Below are 20,810 nucleotides of genomic sequence, written 5' to 3' on the forward strand. Positions count from 1 at the left end.
TATAAAACGAAGGTATGCTAGCTAGACTATGATGTGTTAAACGGAGCAGAATTATTAAAATTTTCTGTGCATCATGGTTTATTAAGGAAACAATATTTTTGTGTTATTATTATTTTTACTGATTAAAAACATTGATTGATATAGTCTATAGCAAAAATCAATAAATTAATATGTAATTTAATATTTAATAAAATTATTATAATTAAGCAAATATATTAAATATAAAAAGTAATATATTAAAAATTTTTTTTGTGTTTTAAAGATTTATTGAAGTGATTATAAAAAAAAATTATAATTTAATTTTTTTTTAAACAAATTATGTGTGTTACATCCATTATACGTGTCAGTTTGAGTGTAAAAACATCAAAAAATATCTACAGGAATTTGAAATAAAAATTAAAATGTCTAGATCAAGTTTTTCAACAGCAACGTAAACATCATCAGTATGAATTAGCTAATAGTACATAGATAAATTGTTTCTAGGAATGGTTTTTCGTCGCTAATTTGATTTCTTTTCACAGGCAACTAACAATCATCAAATAATACTACCATCTCTTGAAATAATTATTACGATTGCCTAATTCATACTCATGAAGACTACATTATGTATAATACAAAAAATTGATCTATGGATTGAAGCGAATTTGAAATTTTACGTGTCAATTTATTCAATATTTAATTTTTATTGTTATTTTTTGTCAATTGTCAGAAAATTGTTTAAAAAAAAAGCAAAAAGTTTGACGGATTATCGATCAGATATGGTTAAATTATACCCGCGAAATTATTTTATAAATAGCAACACAAAGTTTTAGTATAAATTATCTCACACAAATCTTATGGAAGTTGCCTCCAAGCTAAATTTTCTGAATTTTTTCATATTTTACATTTCTAAGCATTCTAAATAAATATTTCAATGGGCGGACAAAAAAAGAAAATAATGAACAATTTTGGAGTTATTCAGCATTTTTTTTCTTTCTTATTTGCTTATATGTAGTTAATGATATTTCAAACCAAGGAATTATGTTACCGATTTTATAATGTTACGTGGTTTTATGTATGGTACTGAAAATACTCCAAGATTGTGCAGCTTAAAAATAAAAAATTCAAAATGAACAGCCACACAATAATAAATCAACAAATCACATTCTAAATTACATCTTATCGCAGACTAAAATTCACAATAACCGAATATAGATCTTTCCGTTACTTCCACCATTGAAATTTCTATTTCTTATCGTATTTTTGAATTCCTTTATTTTATCAGGTAATGAATGATACCGTAGTATTGTATGGTTATCGATTCTTTTAATAACCGGAAGTGTGTGGCTAAATTTAAAAATTTCAATTTTTAAATTAATCGAGTAAAATTATTTTGTAGAAATATAATATGTGTTTTAAATGAGGAAAGATAAAAAATAAAAATAATACGGCTAAAAACACATATTAAATTTTAGGTGACTCTTAAAAATTACATAAATCCAGTTAACGCTTTTCATGAAATAATTGTTCATGCATAACGATATTAAAATCCAATTTATTTGACGACTAAACCGTTCGTTTTCAAGATGTAACTTCTTCGTATAAAATTTTATTTAATTAATATCTCAACACCAAATAAAAGATCGTTCATTTTATATTTTCAAATACAAAAAAACAACCTCCAAATCACAGATTTTGTTTAAAATTTATTCGATTTATTTTTTTTTTTTTTAAAAGAGTGAAAATATTCTGAATTGTTTTATGCGTGAATTATGAAATCAAATTTGAAGCAATGTGAACTATTCTTATTGTATGCGAATTAAAATAATTCCCCAAACCTTGAATTGATATCATGTTTAAGTGGAATAACATGAGAATTAAAACTTTACCCCACTAACAGTATAAAAAATCATACATATATTAAAAAAAAAAAAACGATATATATTTAAAATCACTGTTTTATCCCATATGTGATTAGAAGTGAAGTAGAAAGTTTAGTTAGTGTCTGTGACTTGTGTGTAGTGTTTTAAAAAGTATGGCATTAATTTCACACAATCTATCGCCATTATCTCCACAATCATCTTCTTGGTTTTATCAGTGGCATAATCAACCACCAATTGATGATCAATTATTTGCACCACCACAACATTTTATAAATGAACAACAACATCAGCATGGGCCAATTAGTGGTTCAAGGGGTGATAATAATTTATTCCATAAAAATGTAGCACCTTCGTCACCAATCCATCATAATTTTGAATCAAACGGATTTTTAAAATTGGATAGCAGTTCACCTTTTGATGATATACCATTTTATCGGAATAAAAGTCGAAAAGGTAAGCGAGAATTTTTTTGATTAATTCTGAATGAACAACCCTGTACACTTTTATTTCCTGTATAATGTTTAATACTAAATATGCGGGGTTGGTCAACGTCCAAAACAAAAAAATCCACAAAATTAAAATCGCATAACATTATTAACCAATTAAGATAGTTTAAGTTAATAAAAATTGAATTTTTTGGTGGTTGTCGATAGATATACGTTTACTCTAAATTCACATTTTTATTTTTTCAAATCCCTATATATTATAAATGTGAAAGTAAGGATGTTTGTTTGTTTATTTATTTCGCTTTCAGGGAAAAACTTCTGAATGCATTGGAATGAAACTTGGCAATAATATAGCTCATACATCAGAATAACACATGAGCTATAATTTATAAATATATACTTAAAAAACTTATATTTATTGTTTTAACAGTTCATAAAACAAAGTAGGACGTTACAAGGAGATACGATTTATGGACATCAAATTTACTTTTCAAAAAAAATTGAATACTGATTATTTTTTACAATCGAAGAAATGTACTTTTGATTATTGCAGATTCATTGAAGAGAAGGAGTTTAAAAGAAATAATCATTTTTTCGTGAAAAACAAAAATTGTTTGTTTAAAGATCAGTTTTAATCCTATTTTCTCTTTATTTATTTCCATTTTTGAAGCAATAGTCAATATGTTTCAAAACAAATTAATTTTTTTTGTAAAAACAGATGTCCATAAATTGTATCTGCTTCACCGTTTTATTTCCTTTTTAGTGATCTTTGCCTGTTCTTTAAGGGCATAAACGTGACCGAAGCCGCGGGTAAATGCTAGTAATGAATATTTGAGACATTTTCGGGCAATGTTTGTGGAAATTAGATATTGCACTTTTAGTTTTGAAAATTTCTCTCCATATCTATAAATGCAATGATATATCTGGACATTTAATTTAATACTAAGCTTGTAACAATTGGTAGGTACTATTATAAAATTAATTATCTTATTAGTGGATTTTTCGTCTGTCAGTCTGTTTGTATATCTACCGTTATTAGGGTAGTTATTAAATAACGTTAATAGGGTAGTTATTATTGGTTATTAAATTCATAAAATACCGAAACTTCATCCTCTTCGTATTGCTTAGCGCAACAAAATGTGCCAGGAGAGGCTAAGGAAAAGTGTAGTTCGTCGTAGTTCATTGATAATTTGATTATTTCTAGGTAATGTCCAAAAACTGTTGTGACTTTATCAAGGGATTATATTATCAAGAGCGATATAGGAAATAAAATCTCATATACGTGAGCTTTTGTACTTTACTATCGTAAACATTAGCATGAATAGTTACGAAGATCTAAAGTCACTTAATTAACCGTCCCTAGCTTACAAAATTAAAAATAAAAGGTTAACCTTTTTATTCCACTTTTTATTCTAATTCTGGTACTCAAATTATATTTCTGAAATTTTTTTCTTCAAAGTTTTTTTTAAAAAAAAAAAAACTTTCCAATTTGATGAAATAAGTAGATACATTAAGTAAAACCAAAAATGTTATACAATTTTTTTGTAAAATTATAATGTAATTTTGGTGCAAAAAAGTTATTTAACATGATGAAATTTGTATTTAATTAATCAAATGGTTTTTTTACTTTTTAAATGTAAATAAATTATTAAATGTAAATAAACAAAACATTTATTAGAAATTATTTTAATCATTTTAATTATGATAAATAGATTAAAACTATTTAAATTTAAATATTATTCCCAATGACCGAAAATAGGCGTTGAGATGGTAAAAAGTACCACTAGACGAAAAAGCATTTCGAGTAAATTATTAAACATCTTTAAGGTAACTAACTATAATCTTGGAAACTATCTATTTTGTCAAATGCTGGAGAATATCTAAAATTTTTCATGGTTCAACTTCGAAGAACCACACCAGAAGAGAGAGATGTAATACGTTATGTTCTAGCGCAAGTGTATGCCTTCTCTACGATAGTTTTTTCTAATACTTTATGATATTCCCGACCAGATCCTGTCATTAAATTCATACTGATGATGACTACTTGTTAGTCAAAATACGTATTTATAGAATACAAAAACAGTTCTAGGAAATTGGGTCAAAATCGAAATTTAGTTCGAAATATCCTAGAGTTATCCTTTATTAACTTTGATAATATTCATGTTTCTTGTATTTTGTTTGTTTTATTTAATACTAGCAGCTACCCACCAACTTGGCCAGACAATTTTTTCTTAAAACAAGAAGAATACCGTGTTATAGCCTTCACTTCTCCTGCTTCCACTTAGCCCCACATGTTCAAAATTTTATGGGTTTTAATTTTTTAATACGGAACTCTAATTTTAAAAAAAAAATACAGTTTATGTTACTCTATGATAATGTAGCGTCATCTGGTTGATTTTGCAGACTGGTTTCAAACTGGTTCAAAATTTCTTCACTTCTTAGGACCTCGTTGTGATGGACATCGAGGGTCAAGTGGGCAACTGCTCCTTTGTCACCCCTTAAATCCGGCACGGACAATATGCATCGCTAAATAGGTTCAAATGTTTATCTAGCACAAATAGAGTCGCTGTAATACATATCATATGTAACGTAGAATGATTAAATTTTTAACGAATTTCCGGAGGAAATGAAGCTATTGCTTTTGTACTGATGATGGAATTTAGAAAAAATTTCTTCAAATGTTCATCGATCCTACCTAATAGATGTTAAAAATGATCATCGTTAAAATTTATATATACAGGGTTGATCACGCTATACGACACGGAAGATTGTGACTTAGTAACTTAATATTAACAAAAAAATTTTCACGACTAGATGGAGGGTTATTGACTGTACATTTGAAAATTATTTTCGTTATATACAGGGTGGCCGTAAACACGAAATGCATCAAAGTTGTATTTTTAAAAGGACATCCTGTTTATTATTTCATTTTTAGATTATTCCATCAAAATAAAGGTGTTCTAACTTTAACTTCACGTTTTTCGAAATATTCTGTATTTTCTGAAATTATATTAGCAATTTCAACGTATATATTATCTCAAAGCTTATATCAGTTTTTCAAATCAAATTTAAATGTACGTAAAGTACCAAAATTTTGAATTTTTCAAAAAAAAAATATTTTTGTATTTTTTGATCAGTTTTAAGCAAACAAGTACTTTTGTAATTTTTTTTCTAGACGCTTAGTGTTGGAAATCAAAATTCTTTAAAAATTAAAAATGCAATATTCGATTTTAAGAAAACTAGTGTTATTTTTTTTTTTCAATCTCTGAGGAAATTAGCTTAACTAACGCAGCTCCTGCGCTACGAATTTTTTTTATTATTATTTTATTTACAATTCGTATGATTTTATAAATACAGATCATGGAAAAGAAATGTCTATTATTATTTTTACTTCACTATATTTAATTTTTATCATCAATCATTCTTTTTAAGTGATACAAATTCACCATTACGTATTTCGATCTAATACAAACTTCTGATAAATACATAATTACCTACCAACATTATGTTGAAACATAATCATATACTCAATTTAATGATTACATAAGCTTTGCACGAATTCTTTTAACGATTTATAGATAATTGAAAAAAAATGGCGTATATGATTTATTGGTCAAGAACATTCAAGCAAAAACTTTTTTTATTATTATTAATAATTTTTAAATAGTGAAAGGCATTATTGATTAAATTCATATTATTAATAATTAGCATTTTATTTATTTTACTATTAAATTATTCATTTGATTTAACTTTTTAATTCATTATTACTTAATTAGATAATTAAAAGTCTGTCACGTGACTAGTCTTGGCGATGAGACTAAAAACGGCAAACGAAAAGGTATAAGCTAAATCATATTAATTTTTACTAGATAACACGTGCAAAATTTTCGCAACCCAAGTAGGCATCACCAAATATGCACCCGGTTTCCCCGCAAATAGGCACACGGCCTGTAGAATTTTGTATGTACAAAGAATTTTTTCATACTAAAAGTTTTTAAAATATAGGCAATTTTTTACATCAAAATAGTTTTTAAAAATATATGCAATTTTTTTACACAAATTTTCGTCACAAAAGAGAAAAATTATCTTGAAATTATGAACCGAATTAATATTACCATTATAACTTTATTAGAAACAGCAGCATCTAATTTGGTAGACCATACACACTATTAATTACATTATTAACAAGAAACTTATTGCTGTGTCCGTTAAAACTCGTTGAAAAATCATGTGCCAACTGTATGTATATGTAAATTTTAAATGAATAAAAAAAAAATAAAAAATCTTGTGCAATTTTAGAAATTAAATAAAAATTATTAACTTGTAAAAGTTTCAAGTATATTTATCGAAGATATTTTTGAGGAAAATTGATTTTAATTGTCCGTTTAGCCCATTTAGTACAGTAAGTACAGTAGAAAATGCCTCAGTTTTAAAAAAAAAATTAATCCGTCCAGATTTACAACGTGAAAATTAGGAGAAAAATAATAGATTTTAAGAAAACACTATATTTTTTCTTTTTTAAATCATTCAAAATCATTTCTTAAACTTTTTGTATTATTATTTTATTAATTTCTATGTTGACGACGCATGTCCTTAATAGATAGTACCTATATAGTATAGTAATGACCCTAGCGAAGCAAAAAAACTGATTATTTTGGATCACACAGTCTACAAAAAAGATCTAGAGGTGTCGTGAGATACCCGGTAGGAAGTATATTCGTTTCGTACCTTGGTATATTAGCCCTGGAGCTCTTGACAGTAAAACTTCACTTACACGGATTTCGAAATTTTGCATATGAATCAATACTATTTAACGATAAGTAGTACAATAATGGACTAGGTGTACCAGAAGTTCAATATAGACTAGAAGTACAATATGGACTAGGTGTACCAGGGTTTAATCTGGCACAAATACTTTTTGCCAGGATTTTTTTTATTTTTTACTGGTGTGACAAATATTTTGGTCAAATTTTGAGCTGTCATACCGAGATATTTCGAGAGTAGAACTCAAAGCGAAAAAATTAAAAAAAGTAATTCCGCGATAGGGGTAAAATTTTATTGGCTTTATATATTAAAAATCGGTGTGACAGAGGATTATCAAGAATATAATATTTATAAATAATATAATCATTTAAAAAAAATTACTAATTTAATGTGGTTTTAAGTATCTATATTAAATTGCATATTAGTTTGGCCTGCCTAATAATTTTATCTGTTACATTACAAAATTAAAATTTTTCTTATGAAATAACAGTGATGACAAAAATTATAAATTCTCGTTCGGTATAGAAAAATAGAAATAGAAATTTTTGTTACGATCAAAGTTTAGATTTTTGTTACGATTTCTTCAAGATCAATTTTTCAATTGTTTTTTTTATTAACGATAAATTGAAGTAATTTTTGCAGTGGAAAAAAGTTATAAACATAGCAATATTACAATTATACTACTCCTGTCCTAAAAGCCAAATCGTGGAAAATTGTTAAGATTATGCAGCCTCTGCGTGTCGAATGTTAATTAAATTTTAAAACTGTTTTAAAACTATAAATAGTCAGTAGTCGCTTAATTTCAAAAATGCGGTGCTATTGTCATAATTTACGTTTTCTGATGGGTTGGCGGGTCGGCCAGTTCTAAAATAAATTGTATTTAACTAAATAATTTGCATTTAAATTACAATTATTTTTAAATGTAGGTTTTTTTAAAAGGTTGTCAACATAATTAACCTCTAAATAAATATTTGAAAGTAGCTGATATAATCTCATAAGAATTGTATAGTTGAAACGTAGAACATGTTTTAAAAAATGGTATTGATATTAAGGCTTGTTCCTCTCTAGGGATTCCGATAATAAATATGAAACAATATAATCAAACAGAAGTTTTACTTTTCTCAATTTAACTATACCATAGATTTGTAAAATATCTACTAGATATTATTTTAACTTTGTATACTATTAGGTATACAAACGTTGTTGCTTTGTACTATGTTGTATTATACAAATGAAATTTACAAAATTTAAATAACACAAGACATATTCACTTTCCTTCCCTCACTTATCTCCCTTTTTTACAATAGCATGTGTTTAATTTTTTGGTGCAGAACTCCAATTCTTTTTCTAAAATAATAATAAATATAGTTTAAAAAACTCTAAAAAACACGCTTGTTGCTTGATCTAAGTATATATATATAGTATAGTTATCGATAGTATAATAAATGTATATAACTGACGACGTCCTATGGGTATGATATTAGAGAGTTACATGCAAACATTCAAACATACAGACATACAAACATACATACCTACATACATACAGGTGAAGCTAATATAAGCATGATTTCTTATTATCTTGAAATAATGTTCCATAAGATACACACCAAATTTCAAGAGGATACCTTTAGTTCTTTTTTGATAGTCCCTAAGAAACCTTATATTTTTCCGGGATAAAAAATATCGTATGTGTTAATCTAGGTAATAAAACTATCTGCCAAATTTCGTCCAAATCTGTTTAGCCATTTTTGCCTTGTTGAGTACACAAAAATCCAGACATCTAAATCATACAAATTATTATTAATTTTAATTTATAATATACAGCCTGTGTTTGAAGCATCTTGGGATAGAAATATGTCTGTAGTATGACTGAATACAGAATACATTCGTTTAGTAATGCATCTAAAAGGGAGGTATTATTCATGTATTGTAACACTACAGATACGATAAACAGATACGATAGGACAAGCTGTTGCGTTGTATGCATGCAGAGAGTGGGAGATTTGATGCATACTAACTTACTAGTTATCTGTAACTAAAAAACTCCCACCTCCAAGTGTCTTCCAAGTAATTCAATGTATGTATATAATACCTCTCTTTTAGATGCATTACTAAACGAATGTATTCTGTATTCAGTCATACTACAGACATATTTCTATCCCAAGATGCTTCAAACACACACTGTATATAAGTAGAATCAGTTATAGACTGTCAAATAACAAATGAAAAAAATAATTTTTTACAGTCTGCCAATGTTAGGGGACATATATAAAGCCACAGGCAACAGCAAAACGTATAAAATAACATGCATAAGGAATTAATGCATCGTTTAAAGTAAACATTTGTTTGTAAAAAAAAATTTTAATAAAAAATACTTTTCAAAGGACAAGCTTTTATTGTACTAAAAAGTAGAAAATAATTTTGTCTATGAGTTACTCATACCTGACTATTCGTAAAAGCTTGAAGCGCTCAATTTAAAATATCAAAAACGAATCGGAACGCCTCATCTACTCCACATGCCTTATTATTTTTCGATTCATTCTTGATATTAATCGCCTCAAGTTTTTACCAATAGACGGGTATGAGCACCTAACTGTCTCAAAACGTTAATAACATTTAACTTTTAGTCTTCGACATTGCTTTATTCGTAAAAATTTAAGCAAATGAAGAAATTCTATTTTTAACTTTCATTGTATCTCATGAATATTGAATCCATAAGTGAAGTATACTCTACGTTACTTATAAAAATATTTATAAGTCTATTACTGAATTATTAAATATGTATAGGTACTTATATAAACTTTTATTTCCTCATAAATTTTAATTGAATGTTGTGTTCAGAACATATGGGCTTAGAAAGCAATGCTTTATTACAAATGAATACAATGCTTATGAATATGAATAAAAGATTAAACTAATTAAATTAGTTAGGTTTTTTATTAGATAGCCTTTCATTCAATACTTGTTATGCGCAACTTCGCTTGCTTAAAATTCTTAAACATTCTTTTTTTGATTACGAAGGGCATCAATAAATGATATCCTTTAGAATGTATCAGGCAAGATTAGACGAAAACCAACACTAATTTTTTTGATAAATTTTCGACGTATCATTAAATCTGATTTTAATATTGATTTTAAACTACAAAATAAAATTAAAAATATCTGGGCCCAGGACCGGCTTTAGCCATCTAGACGCCCTGGGCAAGCAATGCACTAAGCGTTCTTTTAGGAATATTTATTTGATTATAACTTAAAAATCTTATTTTGAATTTGTACCATATTTTCTATTGAATTAATAGAAAACTACCAACATGTATTTATTATCATTAATAATAACAACATATTTTACCCATTTTCTTTCAACAATGTACCTACCTATTATCTGTCAGTCACGTCACCAAATATTTGAAACCAATTTTTTTTAAATGAAAACCTTAGTCGCCGCACGGCCAAAATAATATTGGTTGAGTCATTGTTGACTCGTAGACCACAAGTACTTTTAACTGATACTAAATGGGCGTAGGTACTAATGGTACCTCGTATCTATCTTAATATAACTACCACGCAAATAAAATAAGTAAATAATTTGTAAGTTATTAATAGCGCACAAGTTTTTTTAAATCCTTTTTTATCTGCGCAAAAAGCGAAGAAAGAAAAATAAGTATAATACAGGGGTCCTAATACGAGTTGCCATTCTTTGCCTGTTGCTCAGCGACTCTTTCATTCTACATTAATAAGTAACGACAAGCGACAAAATGACAGGGCGTGTTAGACATGCTGAATACTAATACTCACTGCTACGAGATAAGTTTCTACTGATCTATGATAAGTTTATAAAAGTTAATGCGCTGAGTTTAGTTTCCCTTTAGATCGGTAGAAATAGGTATTCAAATTAATTGGATAATTTGAGCTGGCGCTAGCACACCCTGTAGTCCCTGGAACCTCAGCACCCTGTAAAACGAGCACTGTCTAGTCTAAAGTTATTGGTTTATCTCTATAGTTTTTATTACCTACTTTCATAACTATATACAAATCCGTAATTATTTGTCTCCTAAATCACAAAACTATAAACACAAATTAAAAAAAGGTAAAATTAATTAACAATTAATGATAAAAATAATAATTTCGTTTATACAAACAATAAAATTCAATGATGTTTCCCTTTTTTGTAATTTTTATTGTATCACGATTATGTTTCGAAACGATTACAATTTGGTACCTTGCTAAATTAATTACAAAGTCTTTTCATGATTTATTTTGTATGATTTGTACTGATTATTCATATTTTGGGTGTGTCAATCACGTCATATACGTACATATACAAAATAGTAAATTACTATTTAAAAAAATTGACCTTATTTAGGTAAGACGAAATAAGGTTCTTATAAAAAGTTTACATATTTTCATTGTGATCCAGAGTGTTTATCGATCTGTAGGTATTTCTGGTATGTATTTGTAAATAGCGTAAAATTTTATAATGAGGACCTACCTAAGTATTTAGTAAAATTCCGACCAGATTCTATGTCTTTCATCTTCTTATATTAAAATGAATCAAATAAATTTTCAATTCAAAAGACATTTCAGTTTATTAGATACTTATTTAAATACGATTACCTATAAGTATCTCAGTTTCAGAGAGATAGATGTGACTATTACCAAAGATAATAAATAATAACTCTAGGTTTCGAATTAAATTTCGATTTTTACCCAATTTTCTGGAACAATTTTGTATTATATAAATCCGTATTTCGACTACCATGTAGTCATCATCAGTATTATGAATTACCTAATCGTAATTACTCTATATTGTATGTTAATCGTTGCTAATTTGGTGACAGTGGTCTAAACGAGTAACATACACAAGGTATTTATAAGAGAATTTCGATTAGCAAATTCAAGCTGTAGATGACTACATGGTAGTTGAAATACGTATTTATATAATAAAAAATTGTTCTGGGGCATTGAGGAATCTTGTGTAAAATTTTAGATTTCTACCGTATAATTTCTGATTTTTATGGTCTATATATCGTGTACCTTCTGTTGATTTTAGGACTACATCATTGTTCTGGATTATCAGTCACGATTTATTTTCAATCAAGGACACATCTACAATTACAAATTATTCAGACACGAATGAATCTAAATAGATTGGTAATTTGATATCATAAAGAATAGAAATTAAATTCAAAAAAAATAAGAATTAAATTGTTTTCAATTAGTTACTGAAATGTCATTAAACAAAAAATAAATCATAAACTATTAAATTTATTTTAAATATCAATACCTCTGACATATTCGTTGGGTGCAAAACCGAATTTAGCGCCTTGTGCGAATATATAGACAATGTATAAGCTCTATATCTTTTATGATATTATTAATATTACACATTGATCGAATTATTTATTTTATAATAGGTATTGCCGATATTTTGAAATTGTAGTAACATTATGTATATAATGTTTGTTAATATTGTTATTTCTCTTCTACTACAATACTCTAACTTATTTTTTTTAAACAATAAAATTGTTTAACTTTGCGTTAAAATATCACAACAATAAAGCAGTCAATAATTTTAGTTTTTCTTTTTTAACTCAGAACAAATACATCAATGGTCCGTTAGTTTTTATGAAAATTTCTGGCAGCTTTTTTTTTCTAGAATTAAAAAACTGATTAAAAACACAACATCTTCTTTGCTTTCCTCCGTGTTGTTAATCATCCGTACTCTAATTAAGTTTTCTCGAGTTAGAGACGGTCAACCGATTTTAAATTTGTATGGTAATTGTATTATAATATTATTCTTAATAAGAATAAAAACAAGTGAAAACAAACAATTGACTGAATTAATTATTGAAATACTAAGCATAGACAGTACTGATGATGCAATCGTTTTTTTTTTTGACGTCACATAAACATTTGCATTCGTTGTGAAAAATACAACATTCGTCCCATGACTAGGTTCAAGTACCATACATAGATATTAAATTGAAGTTTTCATGTCATCTAATTACAAATTTTTCAAACACGAATAAATCTTAATAAGTAGGTAATTTAGCATACGATAATTTTTGTTAATGCAATTCATATAATATTTAAATGTCAATTAACAAAAAATTAATTTAAAAAATTTTCTCTCCGGCGGGGAATCGAACCCCGGTCTCCCGCGTGACAGGCGGGGATACTGACCACTATACTACCGAAGACTTGTTTAACAGAAGCATTTTAAATATACCTATTCTACCTATTGCAATAAGATTGTGTATAACATGTACTAGCTGTAATATGTAAAACTGATATATGTAAAATGCAAGTGAATTATCTAATTATAATAACTCTATAACGTTTAATATATTCAATTGGATCAAGAAAAACATTTTTTATAAAAAAAATGACGAATTAAATCACAATATCAGGGACGATTAAATCTAGGCATGTCTCATATTAAATTAAAAATGTTTTAAATATACAGTGCAACCTCGATATAACGAATCTGAAGGGAACCAGTAAATATTCGTTATATCAAGTAATTCGTTAAACTGAGGTTTGTTATATTGAGGTTAAGTTGGTCTAAAATTCGTTATAAAGAGGTAAAAAGTGTCGGAACCTCTCGCGACATGAATTACATACTATGGAGTATACTAACTGTCATATATTGGTGGGACTTTATACGTTATATAAAGGTTTTGAATTGACGAATTTCGTTATTTAGAGGTATTTAAATTTTTTATGTAGTTGAAAATTCGTTATAAAGAGGCTGTTCGCAAAAAATATTCGTAATGTAGAGGTATATTTTATATTGACTCTTATGGACAATTCAAGGGGATTGCGAAAAATTTGTTAAATCGAGGAATTCGTTATATTGAGGTTCGTTATATTAAGGTTGCACTGTATTACCTTTAATATTAACAAATTTTGCTCAACCACGAAAAAAGAAACGGAAATTTTGGCCAATAAAGACTACACGTCCTTTCAGTTAAACCTTCTAATTAAAACTTCATGAAAATTTGTGCCTTTAGTGGAAAAAATAATATATAGGACCTGTATACTTTTTAAGATTTTTTTTTTGGAATTATTGAAAATATTACAATAAACAATATTACATAAAAATCAAATTTGTACCTTCTTAAACTCAGTAATTCACAGAGCAATATACCTTAAATAAATATACATATTAACTTTTGAGTAACGGCTTAAGCAACGGATTTGAGATTCGACACTCCTCAGAATGCTAGTGTTTTCTTTACTCCAACAATGATTAGCTCAACACAATATGTAAACAGTATTGCAACATAAGAAAATATTTACAAAGTGGATGTTTTCTACAACTAATTATTTTTTTGTTTTAGAAAACAATAAATCAACAAATTTTGTAAATTATTTGCCATGGGTTTTATCAGCATTTTCGTTGGTTCAACCGCCACCACAATCTCCATCAATTAATTCAAGAAATAGATTATATCAATCCAGAATTGAAAAAAGTGGTAAGTAATCCAATAACCATTTTACAAAAAATTTGATACACATTAAAGTAACTTTTTGGAATATCAAAAATTCTTATCAATCCGACTTTTGCTAAAAATTGTACTCACGGTAAAAAACTTTCATTTCCTCGTAAATAAGATGTTCTTGATTTTCAAGTTTTCATCCAATATAAATTAAATCAATTCATTCAAAAAAGATAATATTCAATTTTAATACCTTTTAGGGTTCTATCATCAAAGATGAAAAAAGGATCCTTTATAATTTTAAAAATCTTGCAACTGTGTCATTTGTTATTCAATTGACAGTGAGCCATTCAGGCTTCCGTATATCAGTATATCACTCTTTCAAAGAAGAATAAAAAAATTGCAGGTTATTTTGCAAAGGACGAGATTGAAAAACCCACTTCGAGCTATAACCGAAAACTGAACATATGTTCAATCGATCTCAGATTCCACGACACGCTTTGGATTTTAGAATTGATGAACCGGTGGTCAAAAACGACGGGTAATCATTCAATTCATATTTTAATAATATTCAATTTTTCTTAGGTCCCTTAAATATTTTTTATCAATGGTCTCAGTTGGATTATGCATTTGAATCAGATCTTGAACGGAATATTGCAGTTAGTTCAGATCGATATATCCCAGAGAATAATTTACCTTTAGGTATAGAAGCATGGCGAGATAGGGTATTTATTACGATACCACGGTGGAAAAAAGGTGTTCCAGCAACGTTAACATGGCTTCCACGTGTTCCAACGGAAAGATCACCGAAACTAAATCCTTATCCAAATTGGGATTGGCATTCTAGAGGTAAATTTTCAAAAATTTTCAAAAATCTTTGTCAAATAATAAGAAATTCTGAAAAAGTCTTAGGAACTTTGAATTTCTCAGCGTTTTCGGACTAGTCTAATTTATTTTTTCGGACTTTTTCAGAGTTTCCTAAGACTTATTAAGGCTTATTCTTTTTTCAAATATTTTTTCCACCAGGGTTACTTTACTTTATAAAAACTTAAAGTAAAGCACAGAGAGTTTCGAAATACAAACAGTATTTCCGTAATTAAATGTCTATGGCTTAACCACAAGTTGTTATTATGTATTTTTTTTATGAGTCGAAGTTAGTTTTAAATTAAAGCGCTTGGCTAAAATAACTTCGTGCCAAAAATTGTTAAAACACTTTTTACAAACAAATAGAAAATTGAATTTTTTGGGTGATGGAAACGATTTTTTTATGGCTCATTTTCTGCATAAAGCTTCTCGTAGCATTTTTTCATAAAGTAAACCTCCTTCGAATAAGTAAAATTAAAAACAAAAACAAACCAACAATTGACTGAGTCAATTGTTGAAATACCATGTATAGAAAGTGTTTAATTATCAACACAATTATGGCGGCTTTATGCCATTTATTTGGTTTTCGAAAATTTTCCTACCTTTTATAGTTTTGGAGAAAATGGACACCAAAATTTTGTTCTAATTTGCTCATTCACGTATTTCCTTTAAATTTTTGTTAGATTTACTTTTCGAATCATATTTTCTATTGCATATTCAACCTGGAATTTTATTACTCATCTTTACAAATTAAAAACTAAGTTAAACAATTTTTTTACAGAAAGTTGCGATATTTTAACATCCGTTTTCCGTATATTTGCCGATTCATGTGGACGTCTATGGGTATTGGACTCTGGTCAAGTAGAAGTAACAATAAATCCACGTCAAATCTGCCCTCCATCAATAATTGTTTTCGATTTGAAAACTGATAAATTAATATTACGATATGAAATTCCCGAACAATACGTGAAACAGGACAGTTTGTACACCAACATTGTTGTCGACATACGTGAAAATGAATGCGATGATGCATACGCTTACGTTACAGATGTTTGGCGTTACGGTATATTGGTGTACAGTTTAAAAAAACATGAAAGTTGGCGTTTAACTGATGGATACTTTTATCCAGATCCATTATACACCAAATATCAGTTAAAAGATTTAAAATTCCAATGGAACGATGGAATTTTTGGTATGGCATTAAGTCCTTATCAAAATGGACGTGGCCAAACTGATCGCTTACTATTTTATCATCCAATGTCAAGTTCACAGGAATTTTATGTTCCAGTCTCCGCATTACGTAATGAAACCTATTTTAACGATAAAGACGACCTTGTCCAAGTTTTAGGCGAATCACGAGGTCTACTTGGACAAAGCTCCGCTTCAGGAATGACACGTGACGGTGTAATGTTTTACAATATGGTATTACGTAATAGTGTTGGTTGCTGGGATTCTGGTAAATCTTACACACGCAATAATTTAGGAGTTGTTGTACAAGATAATGTAACGATGGTATTTCCTAATGATTTAAAAGTTGATCAAGAAAAACGGCAAAGTGTTTGGGTGTTAAGTAATAAGCTACCTTTTTATTTATATCGCGAACTAGATCAAAATGATATTAATTTTCGCGTCTTCCAAGGATATACCGATGAGATTGTCAAAGGTACAATATGTGATCCTATTATTCCCGATACTCATCAACATTACCCTTCGTTAATACATTATTAACTTTTTTTAATAAAATACATTTTTTTAAATATAATAATAAAGTATTATTCTTACCGTATCCTGAATGAATATCCATAATATTTGGATAAGTCATATGAGGACGACGTCGATATGTATTCACTGGTGAAACACATCCATAAAATTTGGATACTGTTGCACTTTTTGGCATACGACCACAACATGTACCGCCAGATGTTGCCATATTTCACAACACACTGGAACTTATAGATCCCAAGATCAATATTATATTAAACGCAATATCCTTGTTATCCTGACCAAATATAAACAAATTTTATGTCGCGTGTAAGAATATATGAGAAAGAATTTTCACTAATATTGATAAAACAAACAAAAGTTCAACTAGTCACAACTACTGCAAGAAAATTAGGTATTTATTTATATATATGCATTTACATTACAAACAAGTAATGCGATTGCATAACAACACAAAGGGTAAGTGAACACGACGTGCTGTATGTAAAATCTAATTAGAAAGAAGCTCCAAGAAAATCACATTCGTCTATTCGTAGAATTATTATTAAATTAATAACAAATATTCTTTGAATCCTTTATATACCTGTTTATATAAAAAAAAAAAAAAGATATAAAAAGGTTACTGAAAAACAATACATGGACGCCATTACCATAGCAACGGTTTATTAAATATACGATCAATGCAAACCATACCTATTTAAATGGTAGGAAGTAGGTGGTTATTCTATTTATTAATATATTGTCATGTACTTTATATACTAATCAGACTCGTTACCTAACAGACAGACAATCGTTATCTAAAATTAACTTTATTATATTTTCTACATTTTTATATCTCATTCCACTACCATCTTCTTCGATTCTACGTATGACGTTATTATATCTAAGTATAAAGTTCAGTAAAATATCATGTGAAATCATGTAAAATATGTTTAAGGAGTGGAAAATTTTTATTACATAAAGGAATAAGAAGAACGCGCTATGATTGAATTAACCTTTAAGTGTTTCAAAATTAAATATAACCTACACAATTTTAACAGATCTTGTAAACGTTTCAACAATATCGTTTATTCCAATATACAATATTGTTCTATAATCAGTTGAATTCATTTTTCTTTCTTTATTTGTAAATAACACTCATCTTTAATGATAGTGGTGTAAGCAGCATGGTTTTGGCAGGATATTCAGCAGCAACAGGTATACGAGCATTGAAGACAACAGACACATTTATGATTTATCCATATTGTTTCATTCTGGTTTCCACATCCCCATTCTTAGTTACCTTGTCGCATGTTCGATTGGTTAAAGACTCTCTAGTGGTTGAAGACTCTTTAGAGGAGTTTATATCATTCGAAAATACTAAGAGAAACTGACCAAATTTAAAAGTTACCATGAGAAAAAAAAAGAAACGAGTTTAATTTAAATCTTTTTAGTGCCAAATACTTATATCAGCACTTAAAATAGATGCGAAGACGACATAAAAAGTCTACTTTTTATTTTACTACTTCAAAATATGTCTACTGTACAATTTTTCTTCTTAAATAAAACTAATTTCTAATTTTTAAGAATTATACTTTAAATAAGATATATTTATAAATAATTCTACCTCACAAAAACCAACTTAAGTATTTTTGAATTCCAAATAAATTCAAATTTTAAAAATTTGTACTTTAAAAGTATAATAAATATTTGAAAGCAGAAATATTTAAATGTATAAATTGAATTTATATTAGGTTTTTGGTAGTACATACTATATTATAATAAATAATTAAAATAATAAAAAATAATTTTATTATTAGTGTATGACTACAAGTTTTTTTATTTGATCTCAAAATTTTTCGAACTTGCGTTTATTCTCAAAAGATTCAATTTTATTTATAAAAATAAAGTATAGTAGAGTTTTAGTATAAATTAGAATGAATCTCTTGAGAATGAACGCAAGTTCGAACAATTTTGAGATCAAATAAAAAAACTTGTAGTCATACACTAATAATAAAATGTATAAATCTTTGAACGAAGTAGTAGTAATTTTGGAGTTGAATAATATTAAAGAAGGTTTTTTGTAATGTAAAATTATTTAAAGTTTAATTCTTATATTCTTGAAATATATTAGGAAAATATTTAAATTAATTTACAAGAAGTTTTATCTAAGTAGAAAAACTTTGAAGTACAAAAATAAAAAGTAGAATCGTTTTTCTACCAAAATTTTGTTTTAGATAATAAATTTAATAATGAAAATAAAAAATAAATTTTTTCGGTCGTAAAAATCAATTTTTGATTAAAAATTTTTTATTAATGAAATACCTTCATACAAAGTGCTTTATTCTGTTCATTTCATACAATTAAATGCAGTTTATTTTACTTTTTATAAATCACAAAATTTCTTAAATTAATCACAAACAAAAAAAAATAACAAAAAAATTGAATTTTACAGTTCTCTTTTTGTAAATAAAAAATATTAATGCGCAAATAAATTCTTTGTTACAATTTTTATTGTATTTGAAATATTTAAATTTTTTTTCTTTACTTCTTTTCAATAAATTTCACATCTTCTCAATGAGCTAATTTGATTGTAATTATCCGTCTACTTATACATAATGTTATTGTGAAGATCACAACCGCGACAACTAACCTACGTTTCACATGTATGGTAAAAACATATTTTTATAAACCTCGTTCACGGAAAGAACAACCTCAAAACTATATCATATTCGTGTCAGTAAATTCATTATTGCGAAAATATTTTATTTTATCTACAGAGATATAATTTATCCACTCAAAATATTTGCAAAACACGAAGTAGTTTCCTCCGTGAACGTGGTATAGTTTTATTGGTTTATATTTTAAATAGTGCCTTTCAAATAATTTTTTAATAAATTTAAGATAAATCAAAATGAAAAAAAAATGGTCATTATTCCACTCAAACTATGAGTATAGATAAAATAAGCAAAAATATTCTCGAGTCTAATTTACATATTTACAACCAAAAATTTACATGATCTGTAAAAAACTGTATTGTTGTTATTGTATCCCCGCTAAGAGTGAACTAAGTGTGTTGTCAAACATATATGATATATTCAAAGATTTCATTTTACGGAAAAATGCGTTCGAAAGCTATTAAATAATTCTAATATTCTTCAACTAATATATAATATCAAGGTTTGTAGAAATATAGTGGCTATAAAAAGAACTTTTCAAGGTTGCCATACTTAAAACAATAGGCTTCATCAAAAGGTTTTTAAAAAAATGTTACAAAATTAGAGAAATTACCCATTCTTTGAATCTCCAGTAGCGTACGGAAGTCTTTCCTAAGTTGCGTATTTTTACTGCAATGTTTTGTTCGTTAAACTTTAACCCTGTGAAACTGTATCCTGTAAATACTAAGAAATCGATTGGAGAACCTAGCCACGATAACAGTAAAATTGAATCATAGTGGTAAATTACAAATATATTACTGGGGGACAAATAAATAGCATAGAACCAAACAGTCACAAGGGCCCCAATCTTCTTGAGGATTCTTCATGATCTTCAAAAACATTTTTTTTAATGTGAATTATTTGTAGCTATGTTATCAAATTCAACATCATGCTTCGTACAAATACGAAAATCAATTAGAAAGACCTTTCCAATACATCATCTACCGACCTAGTATAAATGGCAGGCAGTGTATTATACAACAGTTTTTACTCAATGTTATATTACAAAGAACC

At 27.6% G+C, this 20,810-nt stretch overlaps 1 protein-coding gene across 1 annotated transcript; it reads left to right on the forward strand.

Annotated features, from left to right (window-relative positions):
* Positions 1 to 1,965: 1,965 nt before the first annotated feature.
* On the forward strand, positions 1,966 to 17,106 carry LOC123290493 (protein yellow-like). The gene is made up of 4 exons (XM_044870712.1): positions 1,966 to 2,315; positions 14,416 to 14,550; positions 15,100 to 15,363; positions 16,160 to 17,106. The coding sequence occupies exons 1-4, from the start codon at positions 2,015 to 2,017 to the stop codon at positions 17,104 to 17,106; spliced, it is 1,647 nt and encodes a 548-aa protein (XP_044726647.1). The 5' UTR covers positions 1,966 to 2,014.
* Positions 17,107 to 20,810: the final 3,704 nt, after the last annotated feature.

This window comes from Chrysoperla carnea, chromosome 1, assembly GCF_905475395.1.
Source record: "Chrysoperla carnea chromosome 1, inChrCarn1.1, whole genome shotgun sequence".
NCBI classification, from domain to species: Eukaryota; Metazoa; Arthropoda; class Insecta; order Neuroptera; family Chrysopidae; genus Chrysoperla; species Chrysoperla carnea.

Excerpts from the sequence above, each read along its gene's own strand:
- LOC123290493 (XM_044870712.1), top strand. The coding sequence starts at position 2,015 with ATGGCATTAATTTCACACAATCTATCGCCATTATCTCCACAATCATCT. Across the intron at positions 2,316-14,415 it reads TCGGAATAAAAGTCGAAAAG|AAAACAATAAATCAACAAAT; the intron begins GTAAGCGAGAAT and ends TTTTTGTTTTAG. Across the intron at positions 15,364-16,159 it reads TTGGGATTGGCATTCTAGAG|AAAGTTGCGATATTTTAACA; the intron begins GTAAATTTTCAA and ends ATTTTTTTACAG.